The sequence below is a fragment of the Anolis carolinensis genome, chromosome 6 (genome assembly GCF_035594765.1).
Source record: "Anolis carolinensis isolate JA03-04 chromosome 6, rAnoCar3.1.pri, whole genome shotgun sequence".
Classification (NCBI taxonomy): Eukaryota; Metazoa; Chordata; class Lepidosauria; order Squamata; family Dactyloidae; genus Anolis; species Anolis carolinensis.
In genome coordinates, this window is record NC_085846.1 from 96,269,517 (window position 1) to 96,288,044 (window position 18,528).

The window sequence follows — 18,528 nt, forward strand, 5'->3', positions numbered from 1 at the left end:
CGTGACAATTGCCTTGCCCATTGCTCATTTACACATTCACTTTTGATGTCCTAGATATGCCTTAGAGTTCTCACAATGTGAGCATGTACACACACATATGCACGTTGTCATCCAACGGCAGCTGGCTGGCTCCAGGGGTGACCAAGCCTATATTGGCATGCCAATTTTAGCCTCGTAAGCTGAGGTCAGTAGTCTCAAAGGAAGGAAAACTCTCTATGAAAAAATCTTGCCAAGAAAACCCCATGTTGGGCTAACCTTAAGCACATCATGGGTTTGAAATTACTTGAAGGCATGCAACAAATACTACTTTTCAACATTTTATGAATTTTTAATTATTGGATGTGTGTTCCCCTGATGATTTACATTTTTAAAGTATCTGAAAACTGTTACAAAGATTTTTTTCTAAATGTACATTTTAATAGGCTTATTAGAACTCCCAGTCTCATGTTCTTTCTGGCCTCTAAGTAAAGGTTTGCATTCAAATGTTTTGCAATCTGAATCAATTCCATGAACTCCACATATCGAGAATATCACTAAATTAATTTTGATTCACTCTATATGAATGCATTCGCTACAATGATACACTCCACCCAGCCATGCCCTTCCTTTCTGGATGAAAGCAAACCGCATTCCTATATTTTCCCATTAAAAATCCTCAGTGGAAAAACAGCGCAACCCTTAAAATATGATTAGCTTGATTCATACAGGATGTGAAGAATACATTAAATATAGAATCAAAATGTGTGTAGAATGGTGAGGATATTCCACCCTGGTTTAGTTAGCAGCTGAGGCTCAAAGGTCTCAGAAATTGCCTTCATTTGAGATACCAGCAGCATTTTGACATATGGTTTGAATTTATCATTGCCCCTCTGTACTCAGATCTGGAACTATGTCGGTTATAGTTAAATGAATGCAATTGTTGCTAAAATGTGATCTCTATTATGGACACAGAAACTACACTCCTGGATGTGCTTCAAGCTCAAGTGGGATCATTCATGAAGTTTTTTGCACATATGATAGTTTATAAGGAAAGTATCAGGTAGCCCCCACTCTACACCTTTGTGAGTTTGACAGATGTTTTATACTTCATATTGAACCGGGCTAAACTATGGTCGAATGCTGTATGCCTGAAAAGAGTAGAATATTTTCCCTTTAATTATAATCTTCCTATGCAACCAGGAGGAACAATAAACCAGCATCAAGCTTCACGTCCCCTTGCTCTTTACTTGTTACACACAGCCACAAATTATTATTTCAAATATTTTTTAGTGTTTTCCGAATAATCCTGGGTGGATTTTCACCTTACTCAGTAAATAATTATATTTTGCTTTAATCCATAATTCCTGGAAAACTGATCATCTAGTTGTCTTGAGAGAATTTGTTTAGTGGGGCTTTGCCTTTGCCTTCCTCTAAGAACATGACTTGTCCAAGTGCATTTTCATGGATAATCTTCAGTACCTGGAAAAGTTATTTTTTTGGACTACAACTCCAGTTGCCTTTGTTGCAAACATTGTTGAAGCATACCCAGTCACTTTTAAATTGTGAATTTTAATCTTCATTTCATTAGTGGATTTTAACTTGTATTTTCACTCTGTATATCTTGTTGTAGGTCTTTTAATAGTGTTTTATTTATTGTTTTAATGATGTATCCCACCTTGAGTCTCAATTCATTACTACTACTACTACTACTACCATCACTGCTACTACTACTACTACTATTATCAGTACAAACATAAAGAGAGTACAACTTAGCATGCTGCCTTGGGATTCTAAGTAATATAAACCAAAAAAGGAGCATTTCATAGCTTGGGTCCTAAGAAATTAAAACTAGCTCATTATGTTTGCATATAAACATAATATGGATAATAATCTGGAACATGGAAATGGCTGCTATTTTGGTCTATATCCTATAAATGTTTATGTTTTTATTTTTTTTAATTAATCTAACCATTTTAAAACTGGTTGTAATAGTCTAGTAAAAATGAAATTTTAATGTAGTGTTTAATTGGTTGAAATGTTCTGTTATTGTGTGATGTCGATGTTTTAATAATAATAATAATAAAACTTTATTTATACCCCGCCACCATCTCCCCGTGGGGACTCGGGGTGGTTCACAACATTACAAAAGTAACAGCACAAATACATTAAACAATATACACAGTTTAAAACACAAGAAGATGATAAAACCGAAGTTAAAACAAAGGTTTATACAACAGTAATAATATCAAACAACCACCAATGCAAATCCGTCAACTTCAAAGGTGGGGGGGGGGGGAGACTATAGCAGCAATATAAGATAAAATCATTCGATTAAAATACCCCGATGAAAGGAACCTAATAACATTCAGAATAGAATTATAATGTGTTATTGTTTACCATTGGTAGTCATATTTACTGTTGGTTGCACTTTACATCATTGAATATTTGCCACTGTATGTTGTTAACTGTTCCGAGTCCCCATTGGGGAGATAGGGCGGGATATAAATATAGTTGTATTATTATTATTATTATTATTATTATTATTATTATTATTATTATTATTATTATTATAAAGTGAAGGAGGGGACACAGCCATGCATAGTATTATAGAGTTGGAAGAGACCTTGTGGGCCATCCAGTCCAACCCCCTGCCAAGAAGCAAGAAAATCGCATTCAAAGCACCCCTGACAGATGGCCACCCAGCCTTTGCTTAAAAGTCTCCAAAGAAGGGGCCTCCATCACACTCCAGGGCAGAGAGTTCCACTGCTGAACAACTCTCACAGTGAGGAAGTTCTTCCTAATGTTCAGGTGGAATCTCCTTTCCTGTAGTTTGAAGCCGTTGTTCCACATCCTAGTCTGCAGGGCAGCAGAAAACAAGCTTGCTCCCTCCTCCCTATGACTTCCCCTCACATATTTATACATGGTCCTCATCATGTCTCCTCTCAGCCTTCTCTTCTGCAGGCTAAACATGCCCAGCTCTTTATGTCTGTCTGTCTGTATTTGTTTTATTTTATTTTATTGGAAGTAAATCTTACATGGAAAGTTGTGCAGCTAAAGAAGGCAAAAGCCTTTTTCCCCAGCCGGATGGCTGCTATTTGCAAAACATTTTAAAAATTATAGGTGGATTTTTGCCTCTCTGTCATCACATCTCTTTTGGCCCCTGATTTGTTCAGTGCCCTTTTACATTGCCAGCCAGTTTCACAATTGCCTTTTGTATGGTTTCAAAATCAAAGGGTATTTCAAAAAAGAGCCAAACCATCTGAGGAGTGGTTCTTTCCTGGCTTTCGTTTGTAGGCCAGTTCAGCTAATCAGATGCTTTCATAAAGACTGGGGCAAAGCGAGCCAATCTGTTTCCATGACAGAAAATCACATATATTTTTTCAAAAAGTCACTTTTAGCTATAAATCCAAAAAAAAAAAAAAAAGGAAAAAAAGAAGAAGAAGTGTTGCAACATGAAGCCATCTCAGAAAGAGAGAGAAAGAAGGAGAAACAGCACAAAGAATGTCAGGGTGTGGTACCGCATGCCCAAATAGAACAAAAAATATTCTATTGGAACACATAATGGAGAAAGAGAACTTCTTTTTCCAACAGATTGAGCAAGCCGTGGAGCAGATCAATAAAGCCCATGATTTAGTCTGTTTTTGCCATTTGCTTCTGCTCTGTTAGCTTCATTTATTGTGACAATTGAGCCAACATTCCAAAGTTATGAGCAACAGAAAGGCCGTTTTATGCGGCTAGTTATCCACACTAGGCACAGATTTCAGGAAACAAAAGTGGGTTCTCACTCATGGGGGAAAGAGAGAGAGAGAGAGAAGTGAATATCAGGTTATCTTTCTGGACAGCACTGGAATCTAACCAAATCTATTTGGCATGGAATAGGAACGGGAGAGAATGTGATCTGCTCTGCAAAAAGTGAGAGAACAATGCAGGAAAGAAAGCCTTGAATTTCTAAATTGCAGTGTCATCTTGGTATTGCAGGGCTGAAAATTGTGAAACAGGCAGCCATTTGGAAACGTTGGGTGATCATAACAAAGGGGCAACAACTGACACGAGTGATTTCACACTGTCACTGAGGTCATCAACAGGAGATTCACTGTTCATGACTGGAAATGTCCTATTTGTCACCGTGGATATTGCATAAACCCATTGGTTTTGCAAAATGCATTTATTGCAGAACTCCTTGATTATTATGGCCAATGGCTGCAGCAGATTCTGGGACTCGTAAAATTTTAAAACTTGGCCAAACTTTATTTGTTCACTGGATTAAACTGGATTAAACATCTAGATGCTGACATGATGCTAGCAGTGAAATAGAAATTACTTTTCAAATTTGACACACTGATCCAGCTATGGACTACCAAGGCTCATAATGGTGATAAGGAAAAAATAATGGGATTTCTATTAGTAAAGGTAAAGGTTTCCCCTGACGTTAAGTCCAGTCATGTCTGACTCTAGGGGTTGGTGCTCATCTCCATTTCTATGCTGAAGAGCCGGCGTTGTCCATAGACATCTCCAGGTCATGTGGCTGGCATGACTGCATGGAGTGCCGTTACCTTCCTGCCGGAGCGGCACCTATTGATCTACTCACATTGGCATGTTTTCGAACTGCTAGGTTGGCAGGAGCTGGGGCTAACAGTGGCCGCGCATGCTGCTCCCGGGGTTTGAACCTGGGACCTTTTGGTCTGCAAGTTCAGCAGCTCAGTGCTTTAACACACTTCGCCACCGGGGTTTCTTCTATTACACCTCATTAAATAGTTGGAATGATGGCAACTGCTTTATTTAACATCCAGTAGTCTTAAGAACCGTAGTCAGATCTGTCACTTCTGCTTGCCTTGTTTTTGCAATGCCACCATCTATCTATGTGGGTTTACATGTGACTTGGGATTCAGATTTTGTATACCGGTCTAGATACACACACATTTTTTTACTCAACTCTCGGTATTTTCATAACAAGTCACCACAGGGGCTGGGAAAATCCTAGAAACCATAATCCAAAAAGATACCTTACCAAACTCTGAATCCAAGAGCTTGTCTACACTAAGTATGAAACTCGTATCCACCACAAATTGGCTTCTGGCAGTTTTCACGGCATATAGCTGCTTCCAGTGAATATTCTGCTGTTGTTTTTTTTACTATACTCAGACTCTGTCAGAAGATACTCTAGCATTTGTTTAAAACTCTGAACTATCCCAGGGCAACAGGGAAATATGATCAGCTGGATTGGGTCTGATCGGCTCAAGCCATTGTCCAGATACCGACCACTGCCATTACCCTTACTCTGCATTAATCAGAGGTGGAGAATGGATTGTGCCCCTGTTGCCACTCCTAGCTGACCACAGAGCCCAGTCTGAATGCTTTGCTGTGGCCTGTGACATCTGAAAGGATCGGATCGACTCCATCTTTCTTGCTGATCACAAAGTTGCCTTGTTCTGACATCAGTAAAGGGAATTGTGGCAGCCAGACACTTGGATGGAGCTCTGTGATCAGCTAGGAGCAAATTATTGTCAAATTATTGATTGCATGCTCCTGCATGGCAGGGGGTTGGGCTGGATTGTCCTTGTGGTCCCTTGCAAATCTATGATTCTGCTGTTCTAAGAAGGTGACAACCAAAGGGACCAATGTAGTCTTGGGTTGTCTGGACAATAGCAACAGATTCAGCACGTTATGTGTTGGATCCAGGGCTATATCGGGCAGGCTATCCTGCCCATCGTAGATCAGCCACAAATTTTTCACGTTTTCCCCAACTTGGTATGACTTCTTCCACCTCACTTTATGTATCCCTTTCAAAGATAGAAGTTATGATGGTCTTTAGGGAAGGAAAATTAATAAGTAGGAGACTTAGGCCCCTTCAACACTGTGCTATAACTGGGTTATATGAAGCCCTGTCTATACTGCCATATAAAATCCAGATTATCTGCTTTGAACTGGATTATGGGGCTGTGCAGACTCATGTAATCTAGTTCAAAGCAGATAATGCGGATTATCTGCTTAAATCATCTGAATTATATGGCAGTGTAGAAGGGGCCTGAGTCTCCACTGCCAGATAATCTGAGATAATCAAGGATCAGATCCTGGAATATAGGGGCAGTGTGAAAGGGCCTTGAGTGCTTTGTATGCATAAAATTCCCAGTCTAATCCGTGACATCTCCAGTTCAATGGTCACATAAGAAGAAGTGGGAAAAAGCTTTCCTGAAGAGCCTTTTCCAATCATAGAAGCTAATATTGGGGCAGAAAGTCTATTTTTGTATATGGCAGGTTCCTATGCATGGTGGCAAGCATTGCAAGGACAGGGACAGAGAAAAAAACAGTAACAGGATCAATCGTCACAGTAGCAACATGGATCTCGGATCTTGAAAATGGGAGGTAAAAGAGGAGGCCACTGGAGAAGCAAGTCATGGAAAAAAGTATAGGAAAAACTCCAGGAAAAAGGTTTAATTCATTGTTTCAAAGATGATCCAGCTCTAACTGTAGCTTGCATAAAATTTCAATATATTCCCACAAAAACATACTGAACTGATTTTCAGCAACAAAAAGAAGAGTTCTAGTTTCAAATCATCAAAACCAAAAGTAAACTAGTTTGTGGTTGTCAATATTCTGTTAAATGTTTCCAAAAACAGTAGTTCCAACATGCTGGAATGAGCTAGATCATTTCTGTAAGATCAGAACATGGAGGGAGAGAGAGAGAGAGTGCAAAAGTGAAAAAGAGAAAGAATGAAGAATGCATATAGGGTATGAATGCATATTTCCCTGTCTTTCCACACAAGGATCCACTTCTGTTTCTGATTTGAGTTTTCTTCATTTCAACAGAATAATTTAGGGTTGGGAACACTCATTTTGTTGAGCCTGCTTTGTCAAGAAATACTGAAGACTAGTATCTAGAATTATAGAATACTGGGAGTGAAACATTCCTGCCAATCTTGTCCTGATTTATTTTCTTCCCATCCTTGGTTAAGGAAACCAAACCAAAACCACTCACCTCCAGAACATCATAGTCACAGCCTGAATGGTATTCAACATCAAATTCCAGAATGGTGAGTTGAATACTACTGCCTGGAGTTGTGTGAATATACCATTGGCATTCCCTATTGTGTGGGTACTTGTTTGGATATCCAAGACTGTGGAAAGAGCCAGAGGTCCCATGAAGATCTCCACCACATCCTGGAAAAGGTAGACAACATAGTTCAGGGCTATAGCAAAATAAACATGGAAAAGTAAAGATTGACAATGGTAGTGCACTTGGCGCAATGACAGTTCAAACTTCATCATACTGGAACTGGACAAAATTGTGTTGAGATTTTCGGAAAGCAAGGAAATCAAGACAGTCAGATTTTTTTTCATCACTACTGAGAATGTCCTACTGCATGTGCCAATGCCCACTGGAGGTCTGGCAGCAATGGAAAATAAAGGAGGAGTCATGCTCTTAAAAATCTGGTCAACAGATATTTATACAAATCTCCTTCTGAATTATAGTCCTGTCTTTAACATCTATTCTTTCTCAAGAATGGCAGCTGAATATATTAGTTCAATAAAAAATGCAACAAGTTACACTCTGCACTGCCACATAGTTTCTTAGTTTGTTTTTGCATGATCGCCATCGTAGACTGTAACTAGTTTTCTCATAATGGGTAAATAACTATCTGAATAATGTTTTTGATCTCATGTATAGTCTCTTGGGAGAACATGCTTAATTCAGTCTTCAACTGCCTTTCTGTGATTTCTGAAATGATATATAAAGCCTACTTAAGATCTACAGCCTCTGAGACAACATGTGTCCCATCCTGATTCATTAAGCAGACATGAAACAGTGACTAAGGGCAAGGAAGCTAGGGAGGTTCCTGACCGGATGTGGCTTTCACTCAGTTCTTGGCAGGGAGGACAGCCAGCTGCTAATTCTTGTGAGCTGCTGGTGTCAAGTTCTCTTTTTCAAATATTGTCACTTCCACATTTGCTCTTCCTAATTTTGTATGGTTTTAGTAAAGTTTTGCAAGTCTAGTAAATGCTCTCTCAATGCAAGTAACTTATTTATCAAATCTTTCCCATTGTATCCTGTATAACGTCATTGTTTCCTTATTATATATATATATATATATATATATATATGTTTCAATATGGTTCAATTCCATTTTAATATTAACTTTTTGTATGTTTTCAACTGTGTTGGTGTTCTAGACTGTAAGCTGTTTTGAGTGTCAATTCTGCAAAGATGGTGGGATATCCTCACCATCTAACAGCTCTACTATCTAGTATTGCTCAGGGAAATCACTAACCATTTCTAATAACTGTTTAGTTTCTACCATTCTGAAGGATGAGTACTTTTGTGTTTGGGAGCTAAAATATTCCACTGTTCGTACACCGTCTTTTGTGTTATACATCAGTTCTTCACTAGATCTTCATTAGGCTTCTCTCTTTGTCTCTATATTAACTAATAAGATAATAATAAGTCACTCTACAGATTATTTCCTCTTAGGGATACTTTAGCTATGGTTTCCCACATTAGAACATGTTGCACTACACCTTCGGGATACCTTCAAGCTCTATGATTCTTTGATATCTTGTTTCAACCTATTTTCCAAAGACTACTGAGTTTCATTATGATCTAAAGCAGGTCTGCACAACTTGTGATCTTCCAAGTGTTTGGGCCTCCAACTCCCAGAAGCCTTGGCCAGCTGTTCCAATGGTTAGGAATTCTGGGATGTGAAGTCAAAAACACCTGGAGGGCCACAGTTTGTGCAGGCTTAATGTAGAGAAATTTGAATCTCATCGACAAACTTATGGTCAGTGGAAAAACAGACTTGCATTTACTGTATACAGTATAGGCAATGCAGCACTTGCCAAGTGGCACTTGAAAAGACTTTCTAGGTGACTCTGTGTTCCTTTTCCCTTGACCCATCCCCAAATCATGTTTCTCCCACACCCTGCTTTTTCTGCTTCATTTGGACTTCATTGTCTGCTGAGGTTTTCCTAGGGCATGACCCCTCATGTTTATGCGCCAGGGTGTCCAGGATCAAGTGAACCTTAGAAAATAGTTCAGTGCCTAAACCTTTCTGACAGCCCAGCTGCAAGCTGGGAGAAAGAAAAAAAAATACTTATAACAACACTGTTTTCAAGTTACTGCAACTATGTTTTTAAAAATACATGTAGATATTATTCATAAGAAGGTAACGTAGCTAAAAAACGGTCTTAGAATCTGAAAGACTTAGCAAATATCTGTGGCTAATATCTTTTTACTCATGCACTACACTAGCATAACTTTCAAATACATCATATTTCTTTTGGGACACTGTGGAGGCAAGCATCCTGTACCTCTCTGTGCAACTCCCCTCATCTCAAGACTGCAAAAGCAAACTCTCAGGTAGACCTCCATCTACTCAGTTAGAAATCAGACGTGGACTCATTCAAGCATGTTCAAGCTGCCCTCATGCACCATCTAATGCTAGGAACAGAGGCTATTCTATCATCCCTAAAAGCATAAAGGCAACCAGAATGCACTCAGGCACACATTCCCTTACAGCAGATCAGTGATCAGGAAAAAATGGAATTCAGCTCTTAAAACCTCAGGTTCTGTTGCACAGGTGGGAAGGATGTGGGGGAGAACCTCCTTCTCTGGCCTTCAGCAATAAGCAGGATGGCATAGACATGTGGTCCACCATCGTATTTATAGGATCTTTACTTTATACTTTAATAGAGGTCTTACACAATCTCTGATCATTCAATCGTTTGCAAAAAGACATGGAAGAGTCTACAGTTGGCCCTTTGCATTGGCGAATTTAACTTTTGTGAATTTGATTGAACACAGTCCTCGAATAACAACCATCTGACTTACATTCAACTCATCGCTAAGAACGAGGGTGAGACAACAGCAAGTGAAAGAAATCTACCCCTAGGAAGGGAAATTCACTCCTGAAAGAGTTATTGTGGGAAAAGTGTCTCCACTGAAGCTTTATCCCCAATCCTTGTTTCCACAACAAGCCAAATTTTTAAAAATCCTATTATCACAGGGAAGAGAAAGTGAGGTGAAGTCTTCTGAACAGGGGCACAGAGAGCAAAGCAAACACCATAGGGGTGTTCACCCTCCATTTATATATATTTCTTTTAAAATGTCCCTGTTCAAATTTACATACAAATTAAACTTAAGAATAAACCTACAGAACCTATCTTGTTCATAACTTGGGGACTACCTGTATTTGCAAAGAATATCTAAATCCTCCATCAGAACTCTATGTTTGTTCAACTTGCACCAGAAGTGGAGTCACACTGGAAGACTTAGAGCTTCCTAGAGAAGTATTTCCTCAGGTTAAAAAAAGCACTTTTTATTTTTTCTGCTTCCATGGAGGTATTAAATTCCTAACCTGAATGGAAATGGAGGGTCTACAGTATAGCTGAAGGTTATTACTTTCTTCCCTGTTACTAAACCTTTTGAGTGAAAGGAAATGGTTCCTTATCAACAGGAAACACTATCAATATAATGGGCATGCTTATGAAGAAAGATAAAGGACTGTTTATTAGCTTTGCTTTTTCATAATATTACAAAAGCATTTATGCAATTCATTTCACTATAACTATAGTTATCATATTGCAAAGAGAGTGCATGAAACAACAAGCTGTATGATTTCAGGGCCAGGTAAAAAGCCAAGTGGGCATAATATACAAACATATTTTGTTCAAGTAGAAATATCACTCGAAAAAACTTGTGCCACTATGACTGGTTTCTGGAGCTTTTTTCTTTTTCTTTACTGCAACAGACTAACAGCTCTACTTCACTGGAATTTTTCTAAATACAGCTGTGCAAAACCTTCTTCATAAACTTGCCTGGCTTGCACTGCTCAGCAGAATTAAAATGGATACAGCAAGAAAAATGAAATGGCATACAGATACAGTGTTCCCAGCAAACCAAGCTCCTTTGTGGTTTAATTCCTTGGGGGAAATGTATGCTGCACTCACAGGAATATGCTACATAGCTGGGGCTGAAAGAACTGGGAATGGTTCAACTTAAACAGGCATTTATGACTCAACTTTTCCTACTTAATCCTTCCTGTTTGCCACAAAGACATGACTGGCTGAAATTCAGCATGGGTTAGACCAGTGGAAAACTCATGATGTTTAAAACTTAACTGCAGCCTTTCTCATCCAGCCACTCCTGTGCTGAATAATCATGTTCATATTTAGATTATTCTTTCTGGATATTTCATGTATCCTTTACACCTTTCCCCTGGGATTAAAGTTTTCCCTATATATGAAGAAACGTATCCCCTACTGATTTGAAAGTTTGAATGTTAAAGGGGCTATCCAAAGTTCTGAAGTGTATCTCCAGAAGAGTTCCTTTAAATATTAGATAAAACCCTGGATTAGCTTTATTACCCCATTGACATGGAACCCATCAGCTGCAGGTTCTACTGCCAACTAATAACAAACCAGTGAAGGGAAGAAAGATTTCCTAGAAGGATTTGCAAGAGGGCTGAATTCTAGGAGGAGAATCTAATCTGTGTGCACAGAAACCTGCATTGTACTAAAGGAGAATTCAAAGACATTACCATGGTATCAGTATGCAAAGAGCGCTTTGAACACCTTAGACTGAAACAATTAAGGTAGTTAGCACAACCTTTCATATTCTTCAGATGTATCTGCTACTGACAGAGTGTTTCTTATCTGAAATGCCTGGGACAAGACGTGTTTAGGATTTTGAATTTGGAATACTGGTAAAATTCTAATGAACTTCCCTACTGTTATAGACATGGGACCTATAAGCTTCTGGTGGTATGCCTGTCACTTTCTTTTTCTGCTGTTGACACTCATGAGCATTTGAAATGTATGAATTAATATGGTTTAAAAGTGAATTATTTCTCCTGGTTATTCTTCCAAAACCAACAAACAAAAACAACCACACACACTTTAAAATGCTGGTTGTGGATCACATGCCTTCAGACTGAGTACGCTCATGGCGACCATCTCACAAGGCTTTTCTTGGCATGATTTCTTCAGAAGGGGGTAGACATTGCCTTCCTCTGAATGTGTGAGTGACCCAAGGTCACCCAGAGAGTTTTATGGCTAAGCAGGGAATCTGAACTAGCACCGTAGGACTTGAAGCAATGGGATCAAATTACAGGAAAGGAGATGTCACCTGAACATTAGGAAGACCTTCCTGGTCATGAGGGCTTCCAACAGTGGAATTCTTTGCCCCAGAGTATAGTGGAAGCTCCTTCTTTGGAGATTTTTAAACAGAGGCTGAGTGGCCATCTATTGAGAGTGCTTTGATTGTACTTGACAAAAGGGAGTTGGACTGGATAGCCTGTGGGGTCTCTTCCAACCTCTACGATTCTATCCCAGAATCCGAATCCAGCACTCAAACCCAATACCATGCGGTTACCACTCTAAACAAAATCAAAATAAACACTGCCCTCAAGGGTCAGAATCACTAATAGGAAGGATGATCCCAACTACAGTTCATGTGAATCACACGTGCCAGTTTCCTCTCACATGGGTGCCCATAGCACTTCTTGCTGCTATTCAAGCACCCAGATATCAAAGAGAGGAAACTGTAGCCAGATGGTAACCTAATCATATTAGAACATGGTGACAGAATTTCCTTTTGTGGAGGAAACAGTAAAACAAAAATACGCAACAAAAAAGATAAAAGCATTTTTTCTATTTATCTACAAAATCAAGGATCTGAAATAATAATTGAGAGCAGTGTGCCCCAGGTTTCTGCAGAAATCCAAACAATGAGTTGCTGAATAAGAAATTCCAAACATTTACTGAAAGGTTCCCAACAAAAGATCAGTGTGTGTTGAGAGTGAACGCCAGCAGGCAGGCACTGTCCCTTTAAAATTGGGTTCGGGCTTTTTTGACAGTAATTTGAGAGAGAAAGAGAACACGTTTTTGCAGTCATTAAAATAATAGAAGGGGATTTCCTATTTGCTGAAATAAAGAAGTGCTAGACCTTAAAAAGTGGGCTACTAACAAATATACAAAACTATAACAAAAAGTTTGAAAATATACATGGATCTCCCACTGAATGTAAGTACAGTAGAGTCTCACTTATCCAAGCCTCGCTTATCCAAGCCTCTGGATAATCCAAGCCATTTTTGTAGTCAATGTTTTCAATATATCGTGATATTTTGGTGCTAAATTCGTAAATACAGTAATTACAACATAACATTACTGCGTATTGAACTACTTTTCTGTCAAATTTGTTGTATAACATGAAGTTTTGGTGTTTAATTTGTAAAATCATAACCTAATTTGATGTTTAATAGGCTTTTCCTTAATCCCTCCTTATTATCCAAGATATTCGCTTATCCAAGCTTCTGCCGGCCCGTTTAGCTTGAATAAGTGAGACTCTACTGTACATTGCTGGAGCATGTATTGCACAGAAAAACATGTTACAAGGGACTCTAGGGCAAAGGGCTGTGGCTGAATGTATAAGCAATTTTAAGACAGGACTCCAGGGAACAAGTTGTGCCTATACCAGTTCAATTCACCACCCCTTGTAGTAATTTTTAGACACATCAACCATATAGTTCAAAAACCACAAGTAAAAATGTAGAAGAGAGAACCAGTTTCTTTTTATTTGTTTACAAAGGTCTCGAAGTTCCCTTGGAAAGTGTGTAGAATGACTATCTACCCAAGTCATAGTTGCTTGGAAACTGTAAAACAAATAGACCAAGAAAGACATGGATTTGTGGTGGCCACATCTTCTGTAGGCTAAGATCTTTATAACAGCAGATGGTGGAAAACAGTGATTTAGAAACTCCCAGTAACGGACTGCTGAGCTAATATCCACATGACTGCATTTGCACACATATAATAGGAATGATTAATTATCTGCTGTGAATAAGATGTCTGATCTCTGCTGACTATCAGAATGTCTAACTCTGCAAGGAAATAAACCCTACTTATTCACCAACCAGCCATCCCATCTTCTCCTTCTGCTACAAAGCAAGACTCTCTGAGTTAATGCCTGAAATGGTGGGAGTGACAAGTTATGAACGACACATGATGCTAAATGCATGAATATATTTAATGTGTTTATATTTTCTTTTCATGATAGAAGTCACATGAGAACCAAGGACAATCCCTGCTTCTTTTTGTTAGCCTTTAAACTCTACAAAAAAACTCTAAAGTTGCCAGGTCCCAGTTGATCAATTGCCCGAGTTGCTGTAAAACCATTCAGAAATGTGATTGCTTAGATTAGACAGCAGATCACCCTCACACCCCTCCTTAAATACTCAATTTGTGGTCATCATAAAAACTGAGAATGATATCATATCACTTTTGGGTTGGAGCCACAGTTATACAATGGGTTAAACCCTTGTGCTGGCTGGACTGCTGACCTGAAGATTGGGTTTCTGACCTGAAGGTTGCCAGTTCGAATTCGTGAAATGGGGTGAGCTCCCATCTGTCTGCTCTAGTTTGTGGGGACATGAGAGAAGCCTCCTAGCAGGATGGTAACACATCCGGGGGTTCTCTGGGCAGTGTCTCTATAGATGGCTAATTCTCTCACACCAAAAGCGACTTGCAATATGTTCAGAAGTCGCTTCTGACATGATTTAAAAAAACTTTTGGGTTGTCCAGAATGTACTGGTGAATCCTATGAAAGAATATGTGCCAGGGGAAAAATTGTCTCTGTCAACAGCATAATTGTAGACAATGTAAAACTGTCAGTAATGTTAGGTAAAGGTAAAGGTTTCCCCTGACGTTAAGTCCAGTCATGTCTGACTCTGGGGGTTGGTGCTCATCTCCATTTCTAAGCCGAAGAGCCAGCATTGTCCGTAGACACCTCCAAGGTCATGTGGCCGGCATGACTGCATGGAGCACTGTTACCTTCCTGCCAGAGCGGTACCTATTGATCTACTCACATTGGCATGTTTTTGAACTGCTAGGTTGGCAGGAGCTGGAGCTAACAGCGGGCGCTCATTCCGCTCCCGGGATTTGAACCTGCGACCTTTCGGTTTGCAAGTTCAGCAGCTCAGCACTTTAACACACTTGGCCACCGGGGCTCCTGTCAGTAATGTTAGGCAAACCGTATTGAAACTTACATTTTATAGTCCAAAAAGTAGAGTGTCCAAAGTGTGCAAATCATAGTTTTAAACCTAGTAGTATTATAAAGGTAAAGGGTAGGTAAAGGTTTTCCCCTGATGTTAAGTCCAGTCGTGACCGACTCTGGGGGTTGATGCTCATCTCCATTTCTAAGCCGAAGAGCCGGCGTTGTCCGTAGACACCTCCAAGGTCATGTGGCCAGCATGACTGCATGGAGCCCCGTTACCTTCCCGCTGGAGCGGTACCTATTGATCTACTCACATTTGCATGTTTTCAAACTTCTAGGTTGGCAGGAGCTGGGGCTAACAACGGGTGCTCATTCCGCTCCCTAGATTTGAACCTGGGACCTTTCGGTCTGCAAGTTCAGCAGCTCAGCGCTTTAACACACTGCGCCACCACCAGGGGCCCAGTAGTATTATAATGCACCACAAAATCAACTATGAATTAATTGAACACACAGCTACCACATTTCTGGAGCATACCAATAAACACAGGGCAAGATAGTGGATGAGGTAGCTTATTATCCTGGAATTAATTAAAATGAGAGAGAGGGGGGGAGGGAGGCAGAGAGAGAGATTTGTTACAGCTGTTTGGAAATGCCAGGGAAATGTGGAGTGAGCAAAGGCAAAGCAATCTCTGAAAGGACAGGGCATCTAAATAATAGAGGCATTTTCAACAACTAAGCAGGAGTTTAGAAATTATTAAGCAGTGCGGGAAAGAAAAGATAAGCCAAGGGCTGCAGGCTTTCTGAAGAGGATGAGGTCATCTGTCTACAGTGAAAAAGGCCCTTTCCTCCCTCTCCTCCCCCAACCCCACACTTCCTTTGTGTAGCCCAGGGATGACATCACCTCCCAGGCCTGAGGTCTCAATCCTGTTGTTCAGTAACACTTCCCTGCTGTGTGTTTCAGATGAAGAGCAGAACTGTGTTTCATATAAGCCATTCTTTTCTCAGTTATGTTGCCAGGGCCCCAGACCCCTCTCTCCTTCCCCAAACACAGTTTGGATCCTGATGTTCTCAGAAATCAATGTATGCAAACTTTTGGAGATGCCAAATTATTGCAGACTGCAAATCCATAGTGAAGAGAAATTCCACCTTGAACTTTCTATGGGAATCCACACTAGGGCCTTCTGCCTACAGCTGATTTCAGCTGCTTCTCTCTGTTGTCAAAATTGAATAGTATGAACTGATTAAGTAGACAAGGCAATTGTGGCTGTTTATTATTTTTTCCCAGCTCCCTTCTTCTGAAAAGGTGTGACAATGCTACAGATCTCAGTCTCTCTGTAGGGTTACACAGTTGCTGCTGTTAAATAGGTCAAGCGACCAATCTGCCTTTGCAGCCATGTTTCATAAAGATGCAAAAAGAGGCAAACCTTAAGTTTATCTGAACAGAATTAATCTTCAAGAAGGGATCATCTGTCATAAATGCTTTCCAGAGGAAAGCAACATGATCATGAAGTCTCACTCAGAGACCATTCTACATGTGTGTTTGTGAAGTGGGAGACACATATACACACACATATATGCGCACACACATTTCATTTGCTTCACTTCCAACAGACCTCTGACGAGAGCAATTGCCAGGCACAAGACACTTAAAAAAGGACTACACTGCCAGGAGGAATTTCCTTCCTTAACCCTGATCTTTGCCAAAATGTTCTCCATTCAACTGTCTACAAATGGTTAGCAAAACAGAGAAGAATTTCAGCTTACTACTGCAGTACAATCTTTCCAGGTCACCTGACAATCTCAACAGAAATGAGAAAAGAATACTAGAGGTATGAAATACAGTGGGTCCACTGAGGATTGCTTCCAGGACCCTCCATGGATACCAGCATCCATGGATGCTCAAGTCTCATTATACACAAGGGTGTGATAAAATAATGTGTGTTGTATAAAATAGAAAAATCAAGCTTTGTTTTTAGGTTGGAGGAGGATGGGTATTTTCAAGCCATGGATGGCTGAATCCATTGATCTGTCATCTGTGAATACGGAGACCGATTTTACTTCTTAAACATATTATCATTTTATTCTTTTAAATACTTGTCTTCCAGTATCATTCCAGGGAATTAAGTCTGTTCTAACAAATATTTCTAGCATTCTGAGATTGCATGAATGAATAGTCTTGTATAACAAGGAAATAGGAGGGGAAATCCAGGTGACTTACCATTTATCTGCCATAGCATCTGAAATCCAGTAGATTCTTGTATTTTATCAGAGAAAAACACCACATGGAGACTGGAACTAGTGGTGCCACCAGATGGGGGATTACTGTTGCCACAGAAAGTTCCTATTAAGTTGGACTGGGCATTAGGACCGTCATAAAGCTGAAATCAAACAAAAGCAAATATAATGGAGATTGAGCATTCATCTAGTGCTGTTTTTTATTTTATCTTTCCAATGATTGGTTTTATTATTAATATTTTCAAAGTGTAATCATTATAACATACAGTAGAGTCTCACTTATCCAACATAAACGGGCCGGCAGAACGTTGGATAAGCGAATATGTTGGATAATAAGGAGAGATTAAGGAAAAGCCTATTAAACATCAAAATAGGTTATGATTTTACAAATTAAGCACCAAAACATCATGTTATACAACAAATTTGACAGAAAAAATAGTTCATTACACATTAATGCTATGTAGTAATGACTGTATTTACGAATTTAGCACCAAAATATCACAATGTATTGAAAACATTGACTACAAAAATGTGTTGGATAATCCAGAATGTTGGATAAGTGAGACTCTACTGTAATTATTGATATACAAAGCCACCAATCAACAGTAGTAATTTTACACTTTCCAATAACAGTAAATTCCATGTGTCCCAGTTATTCTAATTATTAGGATAAATATCACTATGTACTTTGTGTTGCAACTAATAATTGTAACTAATACTACAGTTACAGTTAGGCAATCCCTTGTTGTCCAAGCATGATGGTCTTCCAAATATAATATCTTGGCAGTGGATACGTAGGTGACTGTGGAGCCCTATTCTTGACCCACATGTTCTTCCACAGCAAGGCCATTGGTTTCCAGGTGGAAGGTGGTCCCAGTCAGGGTTGGCTTGACACGACTTCTTGGCACATTTCTGCCTTTCATCATCCATTCATACCTCTTTGAATTCCACTGCACTGCTGTCACAGCTGACCTCCAGTTGAAACGCTCAAGGACCAGGACTTCCCAATTCTCTGTGTCTATGCCACAATTTTTAAGGTTAGCTTTAAGCTCATCTTTAAATCTCTTTTCCTGTCCACCAACATTCCATTTTCCATTCATGAGTTGGGAGTATAGTAACTGCTTTGGGAGACGGTGATCAGGCATTAGGACAACATGGCCAGTCCAGCAGAGTTAATGCCATAGGAGTATTATTTCAGTGCTAGTGGTTTTTGCTTCTTCCAGCACATTGGCATTTGTCTGCCTATCTTCCCAAGAGATTTCAATCATACAATCATCATCAAAATCAATCAATAAATTTTAGTCAATTTTTATCAACCACAAGTCCCCAGG

General features: G+C 39.6%; 1 protein-coding gene across 3 annotated transcripts in view; it reads right to left on the reverse strand.

Annotated features, from left to right (window-relative positions):
- cubn (cubilin) overlaps positions 1 to 18,528 on the reverse strand; it is a 158,304-nt gene that overhangs the window by 78,914 nt on the left and 60,862 nt on the right. For all 3 annotated transcript variants that reach the window (XR_010007166.1, XM_008112472.3, XM_062984072.1), the window contains exons 28-29: positions 17,181 to 17,340; positions 6,956 to 7,137 (exon numbers count right to left, since the gene is read on the reverse strand). Coding sequence is in view for 2 of the 3 variants with exons in the window: in XM_008112472.3 (XP_008110679.2) it covers positions 6,956 to 7,137; positions 17,181 to 17,340 (342 nt within the window). In the remaining variant the exon portion in view is untranslated. The remainder of the gene's footprint in view (positions 1 to 6,955; positions 7,138 to 17,180; positions 17,341 to 18,528) is intronic.